Source organism: Podarcis pityusensis (assembly GCF_964106645.2).
Source record: "Podarcis pityusensis genome assembly, chromosome: 1".
Taxonomy (NCBI): Eukaryota; Metazoa; Chordata; class Lepidosauria; order Squamata; family Lacertidae; genus Podarcis; species Podarcis pityusensis.
In genome coordinates this window covers 53,678,769-53,696,689 of record NC_138028.1, presented here as the reverse complement: position 1 = coordinate 53,696,689, position 17,921 = coordinate 53,678,769, and the positions used below count along the sequence as shown (strand labels likewise).

The window sequence follows — 17,921 nt, the reverse complement described above, 5'->3', positions numbered from 1 at the left end:
TGCTCTAACAAACAGACTCTCCTTTTAGCATGCAGCCCCTTGTCTCCACTACAAAAAGCCACTTTTGAAGGTCACAGGACCTTCTGGAGTAACATTCTGTTAAACATGAGAGTCTCTGTTTAACAGAGTTTCTGTTTAATTCTGTTAAATTCTCTGTTTAATTCTGTTAAACATTCTGTTAAACCTGAGAGGAAAACCAGCAACCTTCCTTGTTCAAAAGAAATGTGTCACATGCATGGGCCTCTGAATTCTGCCTGTAAATTCAATGTGCTCCAAAGTACTAAAAATGCATGTTTCTTAAGAGCCCTGTAGTCTGGAGCCAAGGTTAGCAAATGCATTTCTTTCTGGCAAAAACTGAAGTGCTGGCCAAGATAGCCAATATACACAAGCTCTGTGTGGACCAAGATAGTGAGTAATTTATTATCTAAAATGCTCTTCCTCCATGCAGAATCGAGAAACATAATAAAAAAGGGAAATTAAGAATCATTTGTTTTCGGATGCTTAGCTTGGAAGAAATCTGTTAGGTATATCTTCTTGATCCTAAATGCTGTCAACCATAATTTTGTTAGCTTTTAACTTGAATTTTATGTTTATATACTGCAGGAAACCATCAGATTTGTCGCCTGGGCAACCAGCAGCACAGTTTGCATTGCCAGTGGGACCAACCTGTCCGTTATCACCGTGGTGACATGTTTGAAAATGTTGAATATGTTGAGGTTTGTCTGTAGAGCATTGCTCTCCCTGCTTCATGATCTATAGTGAGGGGTACACATCTTCCTGAGGTGTCTAATAGATGAGGATATTCCTTTTATACCTATTTCTATTTACCCTAGCACAAGATTTTAAAACAAAACTGGGGTGCAGGGAGTTCCAATCAATCCAATATGTAGGTTCCCTTTGGAGCCCCATCTTCCATCTTAGAAGGCATAAACTGCCTGGCTCCTAAACACAACAGACATTATGCATTCATTCCAGGTTGCTGATCGCTGTATCTTGTCCTGAGCATCAGACGAAAAAAAGCACCCAGATATTGAAACAAACTTACTTTGTGGCTCCCTGCCTCATCTTTGGATTTTGATCATCAATAACTCCTTCATGGTGTGCTCAGACACTAGATACGTGATGAATGGGTTTCAGGGAAAACAAAACTAGCTTTCACACTGTTCATCAAGAGAAGGAAATTGAAAGTATTGTCTGGCAAAATGTGTTTGTTTGTTTTTTAATGCTTTGAAGAAAGATTGTGCCTACTTTAGAACCTGTAGTTCTGAAGTTTGGGGAGGTGATTTGCCTACTGCTTAAAATTATTAATATCAGGGCTGTTGATTTTCTCAGCATCTTGTGAGGGGGCTTCCCACATTTTCCAACACGCTCAGAATTGCACTGCATGCAACCCAATGTAGGTAGTTTTTTGTAAGGAAGTAGTTTTTTTCTTAAAGAAGTCTCTTTGAGGTGTCAATTTCATGCTCCAAACTTTTCTTATGCATTTTCTGTTTCTAGTTTGGCAGTGATTCTTCCATTTCCAGTATGACATCCATGAATTCTGAACTTCATGCCAACCACAGTGACTTTGGCCATTCCTTGGAGTCTTCCCCTTTGGTCCATTCTGTCTTCTCATTATGGGGCCTGGAATCTGAGGCTTACAGGGTAAGTGGATAGGGTAGCTATGACTTTTCTTTCCTAGGCAAGGCCTCCTAGCCAGTTTCATTGTTTTCTAGTAGTGTTCTGCTAAAGACAAGTACATAACTAACAATATGCATAAAATAAAGCTAATCTATTTTGGGCCTCTTGTTGGCAGTGGTGTCTGTGCACAAGTAGAATGGACTTCCCCTCATCCAATAGGACTTCTCATTCCTCTCCTCCCCCTGCATCCCCGACCCGATTTGCTTCCTCAAGGTGAAGTCCCATTGTGTGAGCAAACGTCCACTCTCAAAACTTTAGCTTCCTCCCAAGGTACCTTCTGGGTCACTCTGGTTTTGTCTCTCCTCCCAACTCTGGTTTTGTCTCTCCATTCACAACTCTGTCTGCCACCAAAACTGCAAAGATGTTATGATAGTAAACCATGGTGAACAGAGTTCAAAACTGCAGGGCAGCCATCTGACTTTTGTCATGGATTTTGCTTGATAAACTGGGAATCACTGCCCAAAGAAAGTGGAAGCATTTAGAAGTTCTGGTTTCTTGCGTTCTGGCGAGTTTTCTCTAGCAAGTAGAAAATCAGAGAGTCATAACTGGCAAACCCACTTTGTGATACCTTAATAAATATTTTCTCTGTGATCAGGAGAAGCAGAATATTTTGTGGCCTAAAAGATCAGAGTGTGTAAAAACCTATCCAGCTATCCCCTCCCCAGGAGAACTACCAACTTATTTCCTGCATCCAGAAAGCAGGGGGCAAAGGTAAGTACTGTTAATAAATTAATTCATATGTCATTTGTATGCAAGTGTAGCCAGAGCAGCTCGCAGCAGCAGCAACATAATAATAGTATAATATAAAAATACAGTTATTGAAACATGTAATATGCCTAGCACTGAAAAACCAACATCAATGAGACTAAAAGATGTTGCATGTGATGTTCAGTTAGAAAACTGGAAAATAGGCTGCAGTCCTTTGCATGCTACCTTTAGAGTAAATCAGAATGAGTTCAGTGGGATTTACTTCAGTGGGATTTTCTTTTTCAGGTTACCTTTAGTGCTATGGCATAGTAAAGAGTGCCAAACCAAAGGTACTATTGTCTGACAGTAATGAACATTTGTTCTGCCTCTCTAGTTTATAAAGCAATTTAATTCTACTATGATTGTTGCCTTTCAATTGGTACTCCTGTAGTCTGAATCATATTCTTATACCTGTGTGGTGTTTGTTTAAATTTCTTAGAATCCATTCAATACTTAGCAGTCCAGGGGATGACGATGCACAAACAGAGGTCTATGAGCCAGATTGTTCTTCCATTTCTGATGCCCATAACAGTGACTCTATGCACTTTTTGATCAAAGAACTAGACAGTCATCTGGATCTGAGGGTAAAGATGCCAGATGATCATGCCAAACAAGTAAGAGATTTTATGATTATATTTGAAGATTGTTAGTATACTTCTGGTCTTCTCTGTCCTATAAATTGTCACTTCCAGACTTGACAACCTCTTGAAAGCAAGAGGTCTTCCCACATAAAATTCAGTTTGGAAATGGCCAAGTCACCACGGAAGGGAAGCCTGTAGCCATTACAACATGTTTGTTTCAATTGACAGTCACCTATCCTCAAAATGTTTGAGGCAACACCCTGCTTTTGCATTACGATCAGATTCTGTGAACTTGGCTTATTCGGTTAGTTGACATGATACAGGTGCAAGGAATCATTAATGCACTCCAAATTAGTGGTGCTTTACATTGTGGTATTGCTGGTGGCTAAGAGTGTGAGCTGTGAATTAGGAAATCCATAACTGGCATCTTACCACTGCTGTGAACTTGCTAGGTGGCCTAAGGCAAGCCAGTTTCTCTCAGTCTTAGCACTGAACCACCCCAGCAATATGGGCAAAATTATTACCTCCTTTCCCTCTGTAAGGGACCAGAAGTAGCTGTTGCTAAATCAAGCCAGCTTAGGTTATATTACTGGACTATTTAGACTAACGGTTTCTGTTTGTTTTCTGTTGGATTTTGACTATGTTGTTTTCTCCAAACTCTCTACCAACAATAAGCCTTCATGCAGATAGCATAAGACTTATCTGGTTTTAGCCAAAGTTCAGGTTGCTTGTTTTCAGTTCTACGATCATCATTGTCTCTACAAGCATAATACATTATTTGTTTAATTTATGAAGTTAACATGAGTTGTTGAATTTTCCAGTTGAATTGCAAGGATTTTTCCAGTCTTTGCAATTTAGCCATAACTATCCAAATAAAAAAGTAGGCTCTCTTGGGTTTTCATTTTGTGATAAAACCTGCTGATCCTTTAGATCATTAAATTTGAATTACCAAACGTAAGTTTTCTGCATTAAAGTCTTACATTCAATAGGTTCAAATGTATGGTTTTAAACACTTCTCTGTCTTGCACAGATATTATACTCTCGTGTCAACAATCAATCAGTTACACAGCAGCAAATAGGATCATTCATCTATCATGCCATTGTAAAGGTAATTCCAATGACCGCAATGTATGCTTTATATTTTCCTCTTAGAGTATATGGATTTTTTTCCAGAATCCCAAAGGGCCCTCATGTACAGAAGCAAGAATCTCTTTAATTTATTCAGAGTGTTCCACTTAAGTCAACTGTAAATCATTCCACTTCTTTATTTTTGTCAGAAATTTTTGTGCATGAAAAGTGCTGATTTGGTCAGATTTTACAGCCTCCATGAGTGATTGACATAGAGTGAAATAAGGACAGACAAAGAATATAATACCACGAGTACCAATGTTGACTAGAAATTGAATTTGTTTCAAGCTATTCTTGTTATGATTGAAAACATACAGGGGCCTTTTGTCAAAAAATATATTGATAGCTGTGAAGCCTTGGATTGACAAATACTGAAGGAGATTTACAGGTCAATATTCCTGCTGTACAGTGAAAATGCTTGTATGGCTATACCTATGATTTCAAGAAATATAGCAATCTAGGAAATTGTAGGAAAGAAATTCTGCTGCAGTGCTGCTGCCTTCCAAAAGAAAATGTACAGTGCCAGCTCTGGTAAATGTTGGAAATGTAATAGTATATTCTGAATTATAGCATTTTAACCATACAGGAATGCTAGAAGGATAGGGTAGGTATCCCAGAGACTATAGAATTGTGTATTTGCTTTATCTATAGAGGCTTCCTAATGGCATATGTTCTATGGACAGCTCACAATATAAAAGAGTAAAATATAACAACAGCAGAATTAAAATAGCAGCATAAAAGTTTTTGAACCCACAGAAAGGAGACATAACTTGTAAGAAAATACATGCATGTAGATACTCATGTTGTAATGTGAATTGTTTGATTCACAGAATACTAACACTCTTGGTCTATTTAATTACATATTGTATTCTAAGCAAGACTCTCAAGTAGCGTTTGTTTCTGTAATATATATATATTTTCAAAATCCCTGCTGATTCACAGTTCTACTTAACTGATGAGTTATTAAACAGATCTTAGACCTTAGACATGGGCCTTAGAAATACAGTAACACCTTCCGCATTATATAGGGCCATAATCTTGCAAAACTGCAGTTATGCAAATCTGTTCTTTTATTGTTAATGCTGCTTTTGATGCAAGCCAGAAATACTGCAGAAAGCACTTGGATAGCTGTGAAATGGGGGCTAAACATGCTCCCTGCCCTTGGAGACTCCAGCCATTGAGAATCAAGTCTGCTCTCACCTGCATCAGCACATCCTATGTTCCTTGTTTCACTAGGGTGTGATAGAATATTGGGAAGTGGTTAGATCAATGTTTTGCTGTGTGCAGCTGATTTGTATATGCATGACCCTCCGGCAGTGATCTCTGCAAACACCTGTAGCTGTAACATCTAGGGCGGCAATGGTAGTCTAACATGGTAAAGCATGGAATGAGATTAATGAGGGTAGCCTTTCTTTTTTGTGGTTAATTTCAGGCAAGGGATCCCTTATGGTTGGTTCTCAATGAGGCTGGCCTTTACTGGCGTGCATTTGGAAATGGCACCTTCGCCTTCACTTGCTTACAAAAGGCCTTTAACTTGACCCCACATGAATTCCAGGATATCCCTTTAGTCAATCTAGCCAACCTTCTAATTCATTATGGTCTTCATCTGGATGCCAGCAAGCTTCTCCGAAAAGCTTTAGCCATCAATGGTTCTGAGGTGAGTCTTCGTTTTCCCCCCCTGTTCTGTTCTGTTTGCTTAAGTAGGATTGAAGCAGAAGTACCGTATTTTTCATCCCATTGGACACTCCGTCCCATAGGACGCACCTAGTTTTTTTGGGGGGGGAAATAAAGGGGAAAAAAATTTCCTTTATTTCCCCCCAAAAACCAGGTCGGGGAAACCAAACCAGGTCGGGGAACAGCGGTATGGCGGCGCTCTGCCTCCCCGCTGTCCCCCGAGCTTGTCCCCCCGCTGTCCCCCAAGCGCGCTTCTCCCCAGCGCCAGCCTCCAAACCAGGTCGAGGAACAGCGGGATGGCGGCACTGCTGACCCCCGCTGACCCCCGAGCTTGTGGGGCTGGCCGATGTCTGCCCGGCATGCGGGGCGCTCTGCTTCAGGGCGCCCGCGCGCCGGACAGCAGGCTGCTATCCGCAACCTAGGGAGCCCTGCGGGAACTCCCGCGGGCTCCCCAGGCTTGCTGATAGCTTCCTGAAGCCTGGAGAGCAAGAGGGGTTGGTGCGCACCGACCCCTCTCGCTCTCCAAGCTTCAGCGAAAGCCTGTATTCGCCCCATAGGACGTACACAGATTTCCCCTTCATTTTTGGAGGGGAAAAAGTGCGTCCTATAGGGCGAAAAATACGGTATTTCTTTCATACCCCATCTCAGTGTCCAGAAGTGAGTTAGTGGAAGTGGTTTGTTACATTTGAATCTTGGGAAGTGGCTTGAATGTATTGATGTAAAAATATAATTACTCAAAGGTGCCCAGCACATGTTTGCTAACTTCACACAAATTAATTCTTTAAACCCTGTCTTCATTTTGTTCAGCTGCTGTTAGTTGACATGGTTGCCCATCGCTCCTAACCAGTCAGAAATATTTATACAAGAGTTTCAGAACACTTCAGTAATGTTCACAAACCATTGAGTGGAAGGAAGCTCACACAAGTGGGGTTTGGTCCCATCCACCCCCCTATGCCCCTTCCAAAGCAAATCTAGAGGATCAGAGGCCCTCTTGAACAATTGGGAGAAGTGGGAATCTTGAATCCACCCCTTACTGTTCGGAGGATCCCCATACCACCTAGAGAAGCTTTTGTAGGAACAATGGGAACTGTTGCAGGGCATGCAAAGGACCCCTTGAATGAGTTTCCTTCTACTTTAGCTACTTAAGAGCCAAACCAATAAATTTATATTGTATCTTATAGGCTTGAATACCGTATTATCAGTCTTAATGTAAAAAGATACTGATATCTTAAAGGGCGGCTTTAAGTACATATGCGCGCAAACACACACATATTTGAAACAGAACTCCCAAGATGTGAGCATGCTTGTTGTAAATTTCCAGTTCCTTTGACAACTGAACTGAAATCTGGGTTTTGCCTATGCCTGTGCTGATGGAAGTTTGCTTTTTGCCTTTTTAGCCTCTGACCTTCTTGAGCTTAGGAAATGCCTGCTTGGCTCTGAAGAACGTCAGTGGGGCATTGCAGGCTTTCAGGCATGCCCTGGATATTGCGACAAAGTGTCTGGAGTGTGAGAGGAGCCTGAAGCTGATCCGCTGTTTGCAGTTCTATCCATTTCTGTACAACATCACCTCTTCTGCCTGCAGTGGTAAGCAGCTGCTGAAAAAGTCCCCAAATTAGTAATTTTATCCCTTCAACACTACCTGCAGAAATTGGACTACTTTTCTTTCTCTCCCTCATTGATAATCTCTTTTTCATCTGCGCTCTCTCTCTCTCTGTCCAATTAAAAAAGGGAACAGTGTTTTTTCCCCAGTTAGATCTAATTGAGAGTAATTTTTGGAAAGCTGTCTTTCCAGAATTCCCTACCTGATTCTCCTTACAAATTGGGTGCAGTGTTTACTAATTAGAGAATGCTAGGATAGTTTCAAGCCATTCAAGAGCATTGCTCTGCTGTAGGGTTGCTGAAATAGTCCCATGTTTACACCTCATCTGTTTTCTTAGCAAATACCAAGAACCAGGGAAACAGGGAGAGAATGGCCCTAAGCATGGAATAACATATAACTTTAAACCCATCTGCACCACTATATAAAAGCAGGCTCCCTGTTCTTCAGAACCTGCTGTAAATATTTGAAGAGATTTAGCTTCCTGTTCAAGTAAAGCTGCGAAAAGATTAAACAAATTCTGTCTTCACCTATAGCTGCTAAATCTCCAGTGCATTTTTGCTCCTTAATAGCACTTAAATTTTATTTGAATATATGATTGGAACTGAACTAGTATAATCCCTATCCAATTATCCATATGAGCTAACACATTAGGATTATTTAAGCCAGTGGTTCCCAACCTTTTTGATATGGCAACCTGTAAGTCCAAATTTACTTAGAATGGTGACCCATTATTTTATTGTCACATGAATTTTATTTACCCATCCTTTTACTGCCACATGAATTTTGGACTTTGGTCTTCAGCAGCTGTCTGTTTTGTGCATTTCAATTGCAAGTCTGCCTACTTTTAAACCATCACTTGAGGCATCGAAGCAAAATTCAACCATACCCCTATTAATGTGGAGTTTAATTTATTGAAATATTTATAGTACTTACTAAATTATTACTGGTTTGTTGTGAGAATGTAAGAACACCAACCATCAAATTGCAGGGTATTGCCTCATAAGCTGTAAAACTTTATTCTAAAAGCATAGTTACACAATCAGTGTTAGATATAATGAACTACGAGCATCTTAAAGTTTTATTTACAATAAGCCCATTTTGACAAGTATCAGTGGGATGGCTTGAGCTTGCATTTTATTACCAAGTAGGTGAATGGAGGCTTTGATGGTTGTCAGACATAGTCTCACATCAGTTAATACACAGGATGCAGGTATTTCTTATTTCAACTAAGCACATTTCAAATCACCCTTGACTCAACTATTTACTCATCCTCTGATTTGTGGGTGTTTACAAGCACCTTGTGGCAAGTTATCACCAGATCTGCTGCAAGCCGCCAGAGAGAGGTTTACTAGCATTACAATGTGAAACTTGACCCTTTCTGGCATTTGGTTACAAGTATCAACACAGCATTATAATATGCCAAAAAAAAACCAAAATGTTACCTGAGGTATTATACCAGTTAAGGATTAAAAGCAATAATCCTTTTGGGTTTAATTATACAACCGATGACACATTTGCACAAGCATCACAACCCACAGGTCGAGAAACGCTGATTTAAGGGATGGAGTTGCATGGCATTCCCCTACTTAAGTATCTTCTCTGTGCCAAAAGTTTATTTTCCCATGTTTCATAAAGAGATACAAGGGATTAGAAACAGGATTGCATATGTGCATCCAGGTTCTTAGCATAAGTGCAGAACCTAGAGTCAGACTTCTCAGAATCTCAACTTTCAGAAAGGAAGTTTTTCGTTTCAGTTGAAGGGAGAAGTTTAAAGCTATGCTTTTGTACAAGGCTTAAACCACTGTGGTGCTGAGCAAGACTTCTTGAAGTCTGAGCCGGTAGTGAGGGGGGTACGCAGAGTTTCCTGTAGTGTACAAGTGCTTTTTTACCTCCTCTCTGGTTAGTGGCTATTAAGACTGTTGACTTCCACTTCATTGTCCTCCCAACGCCCAACCTCCATTCTTCTCTTCTCTTTTTGTCATACCTGACATTGTCAAAACATTTCCAAATTCTTAGGGTGCAAGTAGAACCCAAAGATGCAGGAAATGTTTGTGAGCTTCCGGAACCAAGTGAAGAAACTTTCCTTTACATTCAGTGCTGGTTACAGATTTTCACTACTGACTGTTATTCAACCCTTGGTTATACAAAGTATTAAAAATCATGCATATATGCACTTCTGAGTAGTTTAGGATTGCTAAATTCAAGGCCATCTACTGGGAAAGCGCAGAATCAGAACACTGACTAAAAACTCTGCCTTTGTAACTTGAGATTCTCATGACTGCTAGAATATGCAAATTTTTCATGTTCGTCTATCTTTTGAAGTAAAATCCCAATCTTTTGTTACATTTTCAACAAGTATGGCAACAAAACTATGCACAGAGTATGGGTTTTATTGAAATACAGGTTGTAAGGACTGCATCATTCTGATATGTTAGTTCTTTTGGTTGCATGACTGTTTGTGGGAAGGAAGTAAAAAGCTTTCTTCTCTCTGTTCATAAGAATGATGGTCCCAATGTGGTTGTTCCCAATTTGGCACTAATCTGGGTTTATAAAGATTATATTTCTTCCCTCTGTTCATCACTAGTAATAACTCTCAGAAAAATAAATAAATCAAGATCTACCATTGGGAAAGTGGACAAAACATGGATTCAGTATTGGAAGCTTCCATATTTACATTGTTCTCTCTCTCTTGCTCTTCATGTACTGTGTTCCTTTCTTTTATAGACTACAAAGGTGGGCAACACTTCAGGTCATCTTGTCTATCCCCTGCTAATGTGAGAACATTAGACATTTGAACATGAGAAATGGTGTGGACATTTCTTTTGTTGTTATTTTTAGAATGTGAAATAAACATTCTAATGACTCCAGCTTCTGACACTTGATTTTTTATTTTTTTATTTTATTGCGGGATTGAAAGAAAGGGAAAGTGAAAAGAAGAAACCAGGAATTTGCCAGGATGTCTGATGATCATTGTCCTGTGTTCTCTCTCTCTCCCCCCCCCCCTTAATGGGCTCAAAAAGAAAAGAAAAAACCTCCTTGTAGGAATCAAACCTGTGAAAAATATTTGAGCATATCTGAAGCACAGGGACACCCAGAACATGACTGAGTGCATCTAGCTTCTTATTGTGGATGCCATCCTTCCCATGCCTGGTGCCCCCCAGATGGGCTACAACTCCTGTTGGTCCCAGCCTGCGTGAACATGGGGCAGGGATGATGGTGGATGAAGTTCAAAACATCTGGAGGGCACCAGTTGGGGAATGCCAGTCTACCTTGACTGGCAATAGCTCTCCAGGGATTGAAGCAGGGATCTTTCCCAGTCCTATATAGAAATACCAGGGATTGAAACTGGGATATACAACATGTAATGCATATGCTCCACCACTGATACACAAAAAGTAGATAGTGCAGCATTGGTGTAGTGACGTTTTGTGCCACGTAATCAAATAAATAAAACCTACATGTAGGGTTTGCTTGCATTCCACACGTTACTGGTGCTAACTCCTATTTAATGGAAAGCCATTACTTTGTGGAACACAAGTCCGGTAATCTTGAACGCATCCAGATTAAGGTTCAGTATTAATAAACAACTAAATACCCAGGGTAGTTGAGTATCACCACTATGGTACTTTGTTGCTGCGCCAGTTAGATATGGGATGGGAGTTAATCACATTGATGAATTACCATCTCTCTGAGCAGAACTCTTTAGCATACTACTAATTGAACTGACCATGGGATGGCATGTTGTACAGGCATACCTTGCTTTATTGCTCTTGACAGATGATTGCTTCTTATGAAGATGCGGGTACAGCTGCAAGCAGTCGGGCTGCTTCCAAGGGAAGGAAGCCTTGCCCTGCCCCTAGAATCATAGAATCATAGAGTTGGAAGAGACCACAAGGGCCATCGAGTCCAACCCCCTGCCAAGCAGGAAACACCATCAGAGCACTCCTGACATATGGTTGTCAAGCCTCTGCTTAAAGACCTCCAAAGAAGGAGACTCCACCACACTCCTTGGCAGCAAATTCCACTGTCGAACAGCTCTTACTGTCAGGAAGTTCTTCCTAATGTTTAGGTGGAATCTTCTTTCTTGTAGTTTGGATCCATTGCTCCGTGTCCGCTTCTCTGGAGCAGCAGAAAACAACCTTTCTCCTTCCTCTATGTGACATCCTTTTATATATTTGAACATGGCTATCATATCACCCCTTAACCTCCTCTTCTCCAGGCTAAACATGCCCAGCTCCCTTAGCCGTTCCTCATAAGCCGTTCCTGTCATCCATCTTCTGGCCACGGGAGTAGAACTGGCTAGGACTGGAGCTGGAGCTAGGTTTTTCCCCCCTGCAGCTGTGGGGTGTGTGCACTAACTTGTATATGCACTAAGAAACAAAACAAAAAGTGTGACTTGCTTTATTACGGTGGTCTGGAACCAAACCTGCAATATCTCCAAGGTATGCCTATATACTCACATTACTTTTGGTTTCTTACTATAAAGGTGGAAGAATGAAAGGGCTTCAGTAGCAATAGATCCTACTTCTCCCTTGACATGCTGGTTTAGCAGTGTGATAACGAGTGATTTTTATCTGAGGTAAATAAATAAATTTATTTCTCAAATAACATAAGAATAGCAATTAGGCACAGGCCGTGCTTTGCCCCTTAGACACTACCTGTCCCAGGTACAGAATTACACAACAAAAATTAATGTTCACCAGATCTGCTCCAAATATGTCATAATAAAAATAGTTTTCACCAGGGTTAAAAATCCTGTGTGTGTGTATCAGGCCTAATAATGCAATCATATACATACAGTATTTACTTACAAGTGACTCCATGTTCAGTGGGACTTACTCCCTTGTAAGTGGATTTAGAGTATATCCTAGGTGTCGCAGTGTTTGCCACCTTTTCCTTTTCACTTAAGTGTTTCGCAGAAAGGTTGTTAAAGGGTTATAATGCAATTACATACAAGCTTATTCAAAAATAAGTTCTGTTCCCAGTAAAGCAAGTGTAGGGTTAGAGCCTTAAATTTGCTTGAGTTAGACAATTCTCATGCCCTCCAGGTGTTTTGGACAACAGCCGCCATGGCCAAATAATGGTCAGGGTTTATAGAAGTGTTCTCCAAAACATCTAGAGGACAACAGGTTGGATAAAAGTTTGGTAGGCCAAAATAAATGTTCAAGCACAATAACTGTTTCTGACTTCCAGTCCTTGATGTACCTACTTTCCTTTATCAACATGAGTATCAAGTGCTATTATTTTGGCGATTACCCTGGATGGTCCCAGACGGACTTTCAAAAATTAACTTTGGTGATATGCTCATGCCTCCCTCTTTCATCTGCCATGATGGTGGCTTCCTCTACATTCTTTAGGACAGCTTTCTCCAACTTGGTCACCTCCAGTTGTTTTGGATTAGAGCTCCCATCAGCCCCAGCCAGCAATTGCTAACGGTCAAGAATGGAGGAAGTTGAAGTCCAAAACATCTGGAAGGAACCAGGTTGAAGAAGGTTGGCTTGGACTTTGTGTATATGTGCCCATACATGGTGATTCTCATAATGTAGCATTTTAGTTCTGGTTTTTCTTAGCTTTTTTCTTATTATGAAGCTCCTGTTCATTCCCTATCCTATCTACATTTTCTCATTTCATCTGAATATTTCCACGCTACATACGTGTTTCTTTAAGCAGCATCTATACTGTGCTTTCTGAAAATGCTGTGTTTTCTGATGCCCTCTTGTGGCATAAGGTATCACATTTCCATTTAGCAGAATGTATTTCTTCTATGAGCTTTTTGGAATAAGCTCCTTAGGTAGTTTCCTTTTGGTGTTGTTTTCTCCAGAGCTATACTGGGAGAATTTATACAGTATCAACCAGCTTTTAGAATGGGGCAGACTAGCATCTTACATGGGAGGAAGCTATTTTTAGACTAGTATCTTATCAATTTTACATCACCCACACCACACATGAGGCTTTGAAGAACCTTCAAACATTCTTTTAGAAAAGTAAGATTTCCCAAAGTTCTGGCGAGAAATTGTAATTTATAATCCTGTTTTTTCCAGTTTGAACAAGAAGAACAGAATCATATTATTTGGGTAGATGCTAGTGAGCTACAGTTAGCAACACAATAATGTCTTAAAAAATTAGGTGCTGGCTCCCAAACGCCACAAACCCAGAAGTGAGTGTTCTGGTTTGCAAACATTCTTTGGAACCCGAACATCCGACGGGGCTTCCGAACGGCTGCAGGAGCTTTCTGCAGCCAATTGGAAGCCACACCTTGGTTTCCAAATGTTTTGGAAGTCGAACGGACTTCCAGAACGGATTCTATTCAACTTCCGAGGTACTCTCAGAGTAAGGGTTCTCTCAGAATAGATGTTCTGTTACTCAGAAAAATGTAAGAATCTATACCTTACTAGATATTATTTAAAACTTGTATCAAGTGCAGTACACAGTATAATAACATAAGTATAATAACATCATAAATAGTAAACCATTTCTTTAAGGGAAAATGGTGAAAGGACAAGATAATAGGTAGAAGCCAAGTGGGGGATCCCTAAAAGCATCTTCATCAGAGAGTTTTCAGTTGCTTTCTTAGAGTAAGAAGGTAGGAAAAACACAACTAGCATGTGGAAGCTATCTGCTATCATAGGCATTCTTTTGGAAAACAATCTGATCACCTACCAGCTCAAATTGTGCTTCTGGGATTCCCATGCAGCGGTTGCTATCCAGCCACAGTCAGCCACAAGGGAACTTGCCACGAGCGGGACTCTTGTTAGAAATATATAACGAACCCAAATCTGACAAAACAAAAGTGTCTGTGGTTGCTACATTATGCACATTTAGGAATAAGTTCCAGTGAATTTCGTGAAACTTTGGAGTGTATTTTGCTTTTGTGCATCAAATTTGCTATTAAAGTTTCTCTCTGAGCCACTGTGAAATGTGGCCCTCCTGGCCACGTAGATGAATTTGAAGATACAAGAAGTGCTGCTGAATCACAAAAAAGGCAAGTAGAAAGAAGATCAAATTTACTTTGCTTTCAGCTCATCAGTTTATTTAGCAATACTTTTCAAGATCTGAAGTTTTACACTTCTAGGTGTGACAATCCTAAAATAATGCTGCAGGCCAGATTGATTACATTTATGAAAATGAGAGGCATTAGTGGCAGTCTTCCATCACATGAGACATTCCTAGAGGTGGGTCTGTATTGTTGAACAGGTTGCCCCCTGCCTTAACACCAGGAGATCCATTAATGCAGCTTCCAAGAAGTTGTCTTTTTCTCTCTTAGATGAGTTTTTCTGGTCCTGTGGCCATGGCTCAGGAACATTTTCAGGTGTGCTGCTTGGGTGTTTTAAGAGAAATAGTACTGAGCAGATATTTTACCCTAAAAATAAGGAATGTTAGGTTGGACTCGGGCCAAGTCATGGTTTACAGCCGTTGAAATCAGTGTTAATGTATCTACTATCATTCTGGCTTGCTCTAAACAGCAGTAGATAGATAGAATTGGTTTACATAAATATAGAGCCATAGACCCCCACCTCATTTTATTGCGCTTTGCCTTATTGCGGTTCACAAATATTGCTCTTTATGAGATTGCGGGTGCAGTTGCAAGCAGCCCGGCTCCTTCCAGGGGAAGGAAGCCCCCCCCCCCAATTGCTGCCCCTCTTCTGGCCACAGAAGTAGAGCTGGCTACTGGTTTTCCCGTCCTGCCCCTGCAGCCAGGGGGCCTGGCTTAATAGGCTACTGCAGCATAGGGTAAACATAACTTTAATATACACCGGGAAACAAAAAATATTGTGTTACTTGTTTTATTGCGATAGTCGCTTACTTGCAGTGTTCTGCAATATCTCCAAGGTATGCCTGTATTTAGGAAGATAATGGCTGAAGATGGGAGGTTCTCCATACAAGAAAGGTTGTGGACATAGATAATATTTTATTCTGGAAAGAGAAAAAACAGAAATGCATACGAGAAACTGTAATACAAAAACCAAAGAAGTTTTCCGAGAACGTGCTATCGCCATTCTAACGGTCTGTGCGTTTCACCCTCCCCTGTCTTCTAAAGGACGTCAAGTTATATTTGAGGCACTAATTGAAATTCAGGCCACACCACTGCTTAGCCTGCTGCTCTATATGTAGCATCAGAGTACCCTGAGAGGCATTGCAAATAGCATTTCCTAGTCTTTCTTATCTGCTGACGATGTTGGAGAGTTAAATTTAGAAACCATCTTCCATGTTGGGCCTCGTTCCCAGACAGGGCTGAGAACACGCTGTGGTCTCTATCCACGTCACAGGGAGAAAAATCCTGTTGTAACCATTGACGAGGGAGGACAAGGGTTAGGGTATGGTGGCTTTTACAATAGCTGCCGCCCTGCCCCATTATTCATAGATCAATTGTGCATTTTTAAAGGGGCTATGGGGTTGTCAGCCATCCCACTGAATTCTCTGGGGAGGTGGATTTGTGTACGTGTGTCCCTTTTGTGCCACGTTGTGTTCAAATTTAGCAGACAGACGTTTGCCCTGTTTTTTTTTTTTTCTTTTCATGATTTATTTAGTGATGGTTTATATTTCATAAGGGTAATTTTTAGCACTATCGTTGCTGGGAACAGAGCCCATTATGCAATTGGTCAGACATTGGGTTGTGTGCCTTGCTGCTGCTGTTGCTTTTCTAATGCAAAAAAGAAATGTCACAACTGTAACATTTAAAATTAATTAAGTTATATTGGAGTAATAGATGTTTTGTTACAGTTTGTCTTATATGTTAATAGGATCAACCTGTTTCTACATTTACATACAATGTTGGGGTGAGAACACCCTAGTTAAAAGCAAATGTGCACTGGTTTGTTATATAACTAGTTTATTATCAATATAGATGAGGAAATTTGCTGAAATTTATATTGATAATGAACTACATATTACAGCGTCAACTAAATGAGTTTTGTTCGTATAATAATATATTGGATCAAAGTATGTGGTATCAATCAAACTGCCATTCACTCCATTATTGCACTCACAATAGTGTAGCCAAAGAGCCATGATCAAGTGAATTAGAGAACAATGTTGTCTAAACTGATTGTATGACTCTGCTTCCAGGATTTAGGTTACGGATGTCTTGTTTGGGATTGAATGGGGGAGTGGAAGAAAAGTACACAAGGACTAGAAATACCAACGGGATGGGGAATGGCTAGACTCTGAGCTCCCCTATGGGCAGCTTTAACAGAAGGGCAGGACCACTCAACCGTCAGTCACCAGATGTCATCATGACATCAGGTGATCTATTTTTCCATTGCCGCATGGCATGAATTAGGACCCAAGCCAGGCCTAATTGGAGTCACAAGCTAGAGATCCCCTATTGCAGGAATAGCAGAACAGTAGGGGGACTGGTGCATATTACCACCATGAGAGATGGACCGGGAGCTGTGGAGGGCACTGGGTTCCTACTCCATGGACATTTGACATCCTGATTAGGACTCTTCTTTTTGAGCTTCCATAAAGTTGCAGGAGGATATACTTTGGTTGAAACTTCTTCATAGTCAAAATAGTTTGACACTTATACATGCGAGGGGGAGATCCTTCTCTGGGAGATCTTCAAGTAGACACTAGACAGCAGTTTCTTAAGTTGGTATTGGAAAAAAGGTGAATAAGAGGGTGCATGATAGAGGTATATAAAATTATGCTGGGTATTGAAAAAGTGGATAGAGATAAGTTTATCCCCTCTCTCATAACACTAGAACTGAGGGACATCCAATGTAGTTGAATTCAGGACAGATGAAAAAAGCACTCCTTCCACATACTGTATAGTTATAAACTATGGAATTTGCTTCCACCGGAGGAGGTGGTAGCCATCAACTTGGGTGGTTTTAAAAGAGGATTGGACAAATGTCTGGAGGACGACACTATCAAAGGCTATGTTCTACCACCACTGTCAAGAGGCCATATGCCTCTGAATGCTAGTTTTCTCTAGAATGTGCTTGCCCAAATCCTTCAACCATTTTTCACCAAAGAACATGTCTAGCATCCTTACTGTTTTACTATCTATGTTGCTTTCTCTGTCACTTCTGTGATTACCTTATAATGTTAAATTAAAACGTATTATATAAATTGAAGCCTTGCCATTGTTGAGAGGAAACCACCTACAACTTGGACGTATCAGTTATAGCTAATCAAAATTGCAGTTGCCCTGATTTCAACAATATTATGGTGTACATTGGCTCCTGTTCAGCTGATGATCTTCTAATAGAGAAGTAAGGAACCAAATGCTTCCATGCCCTTCTCAAGTGCTTTTGCTTGCCTAGAATGTGCCCTTGCTTGGCTGGATGGACAATACAGAGTTGGAGACGTGTAGAAACCTCTGACTTTTGTTGGGCTGGATTGTAGACTTCGTGCAGAAGTCAGAGTTGCTCCTATTGGCCCACCCATTTTTGCCTGTGGCCCTGCCCACCCTGCGAGGTGCCTATGAAGGGAGCACAGCTATCAGGCTGCAAAGGGTTCCCCACTTCTGTTCAACTAGAAGTCCTCCAAAGCAGTGCCATTTTCTA

The 17,921-nt window shown here is 40.7% G+C and overlaps 1 protein-coding gene across 5 annotated transcripts in view; it reads left to right on the top strand.

The window, feature by feature from the left end:
- Positions 1 to 17,921, top strand: part of TTC17 (tetratricopeptide repeat domain 17) — a 56,825-nt gene that overhangs the window by 16,765 nt on the left and 22,139 nt on the right. For all 5 annotated transcript variants that reach the window (XM_081001472.1, XM_081001470.1, XM_081001471.1 and 2 more), the window contains exons 10-16: positions 604 to 716; positions 1,498 to 1,644; positions 2,276 to 2,391; positions 2,867 to 3,041; positions 4,039 to 4,116; positions 5,569 to 5,793; positions 7,208 to 7,394. In XM_081001472.1, the coding sequence (XP_080857598.1) occupies positions 604 to 716; positions 1,498 to 1,644; positions 2,276 to 2,391; positions 2,867 to 3,041; positions 4,039 to 4,116; positions 5,569 to 5,793; positions 7,208 to 7,394 (1,041 nt within the window). The remainder of the gene's footprint in view (positions 1 to 603; positions 717 to 1,497; positions 1,645 to 2,275; positions 2,392 to 2,866; positions 3,042 to 4,038; positions 4,117 to 5,568; positions 5,794 to 7,207; positions 7,395 to 17,921) is intronic.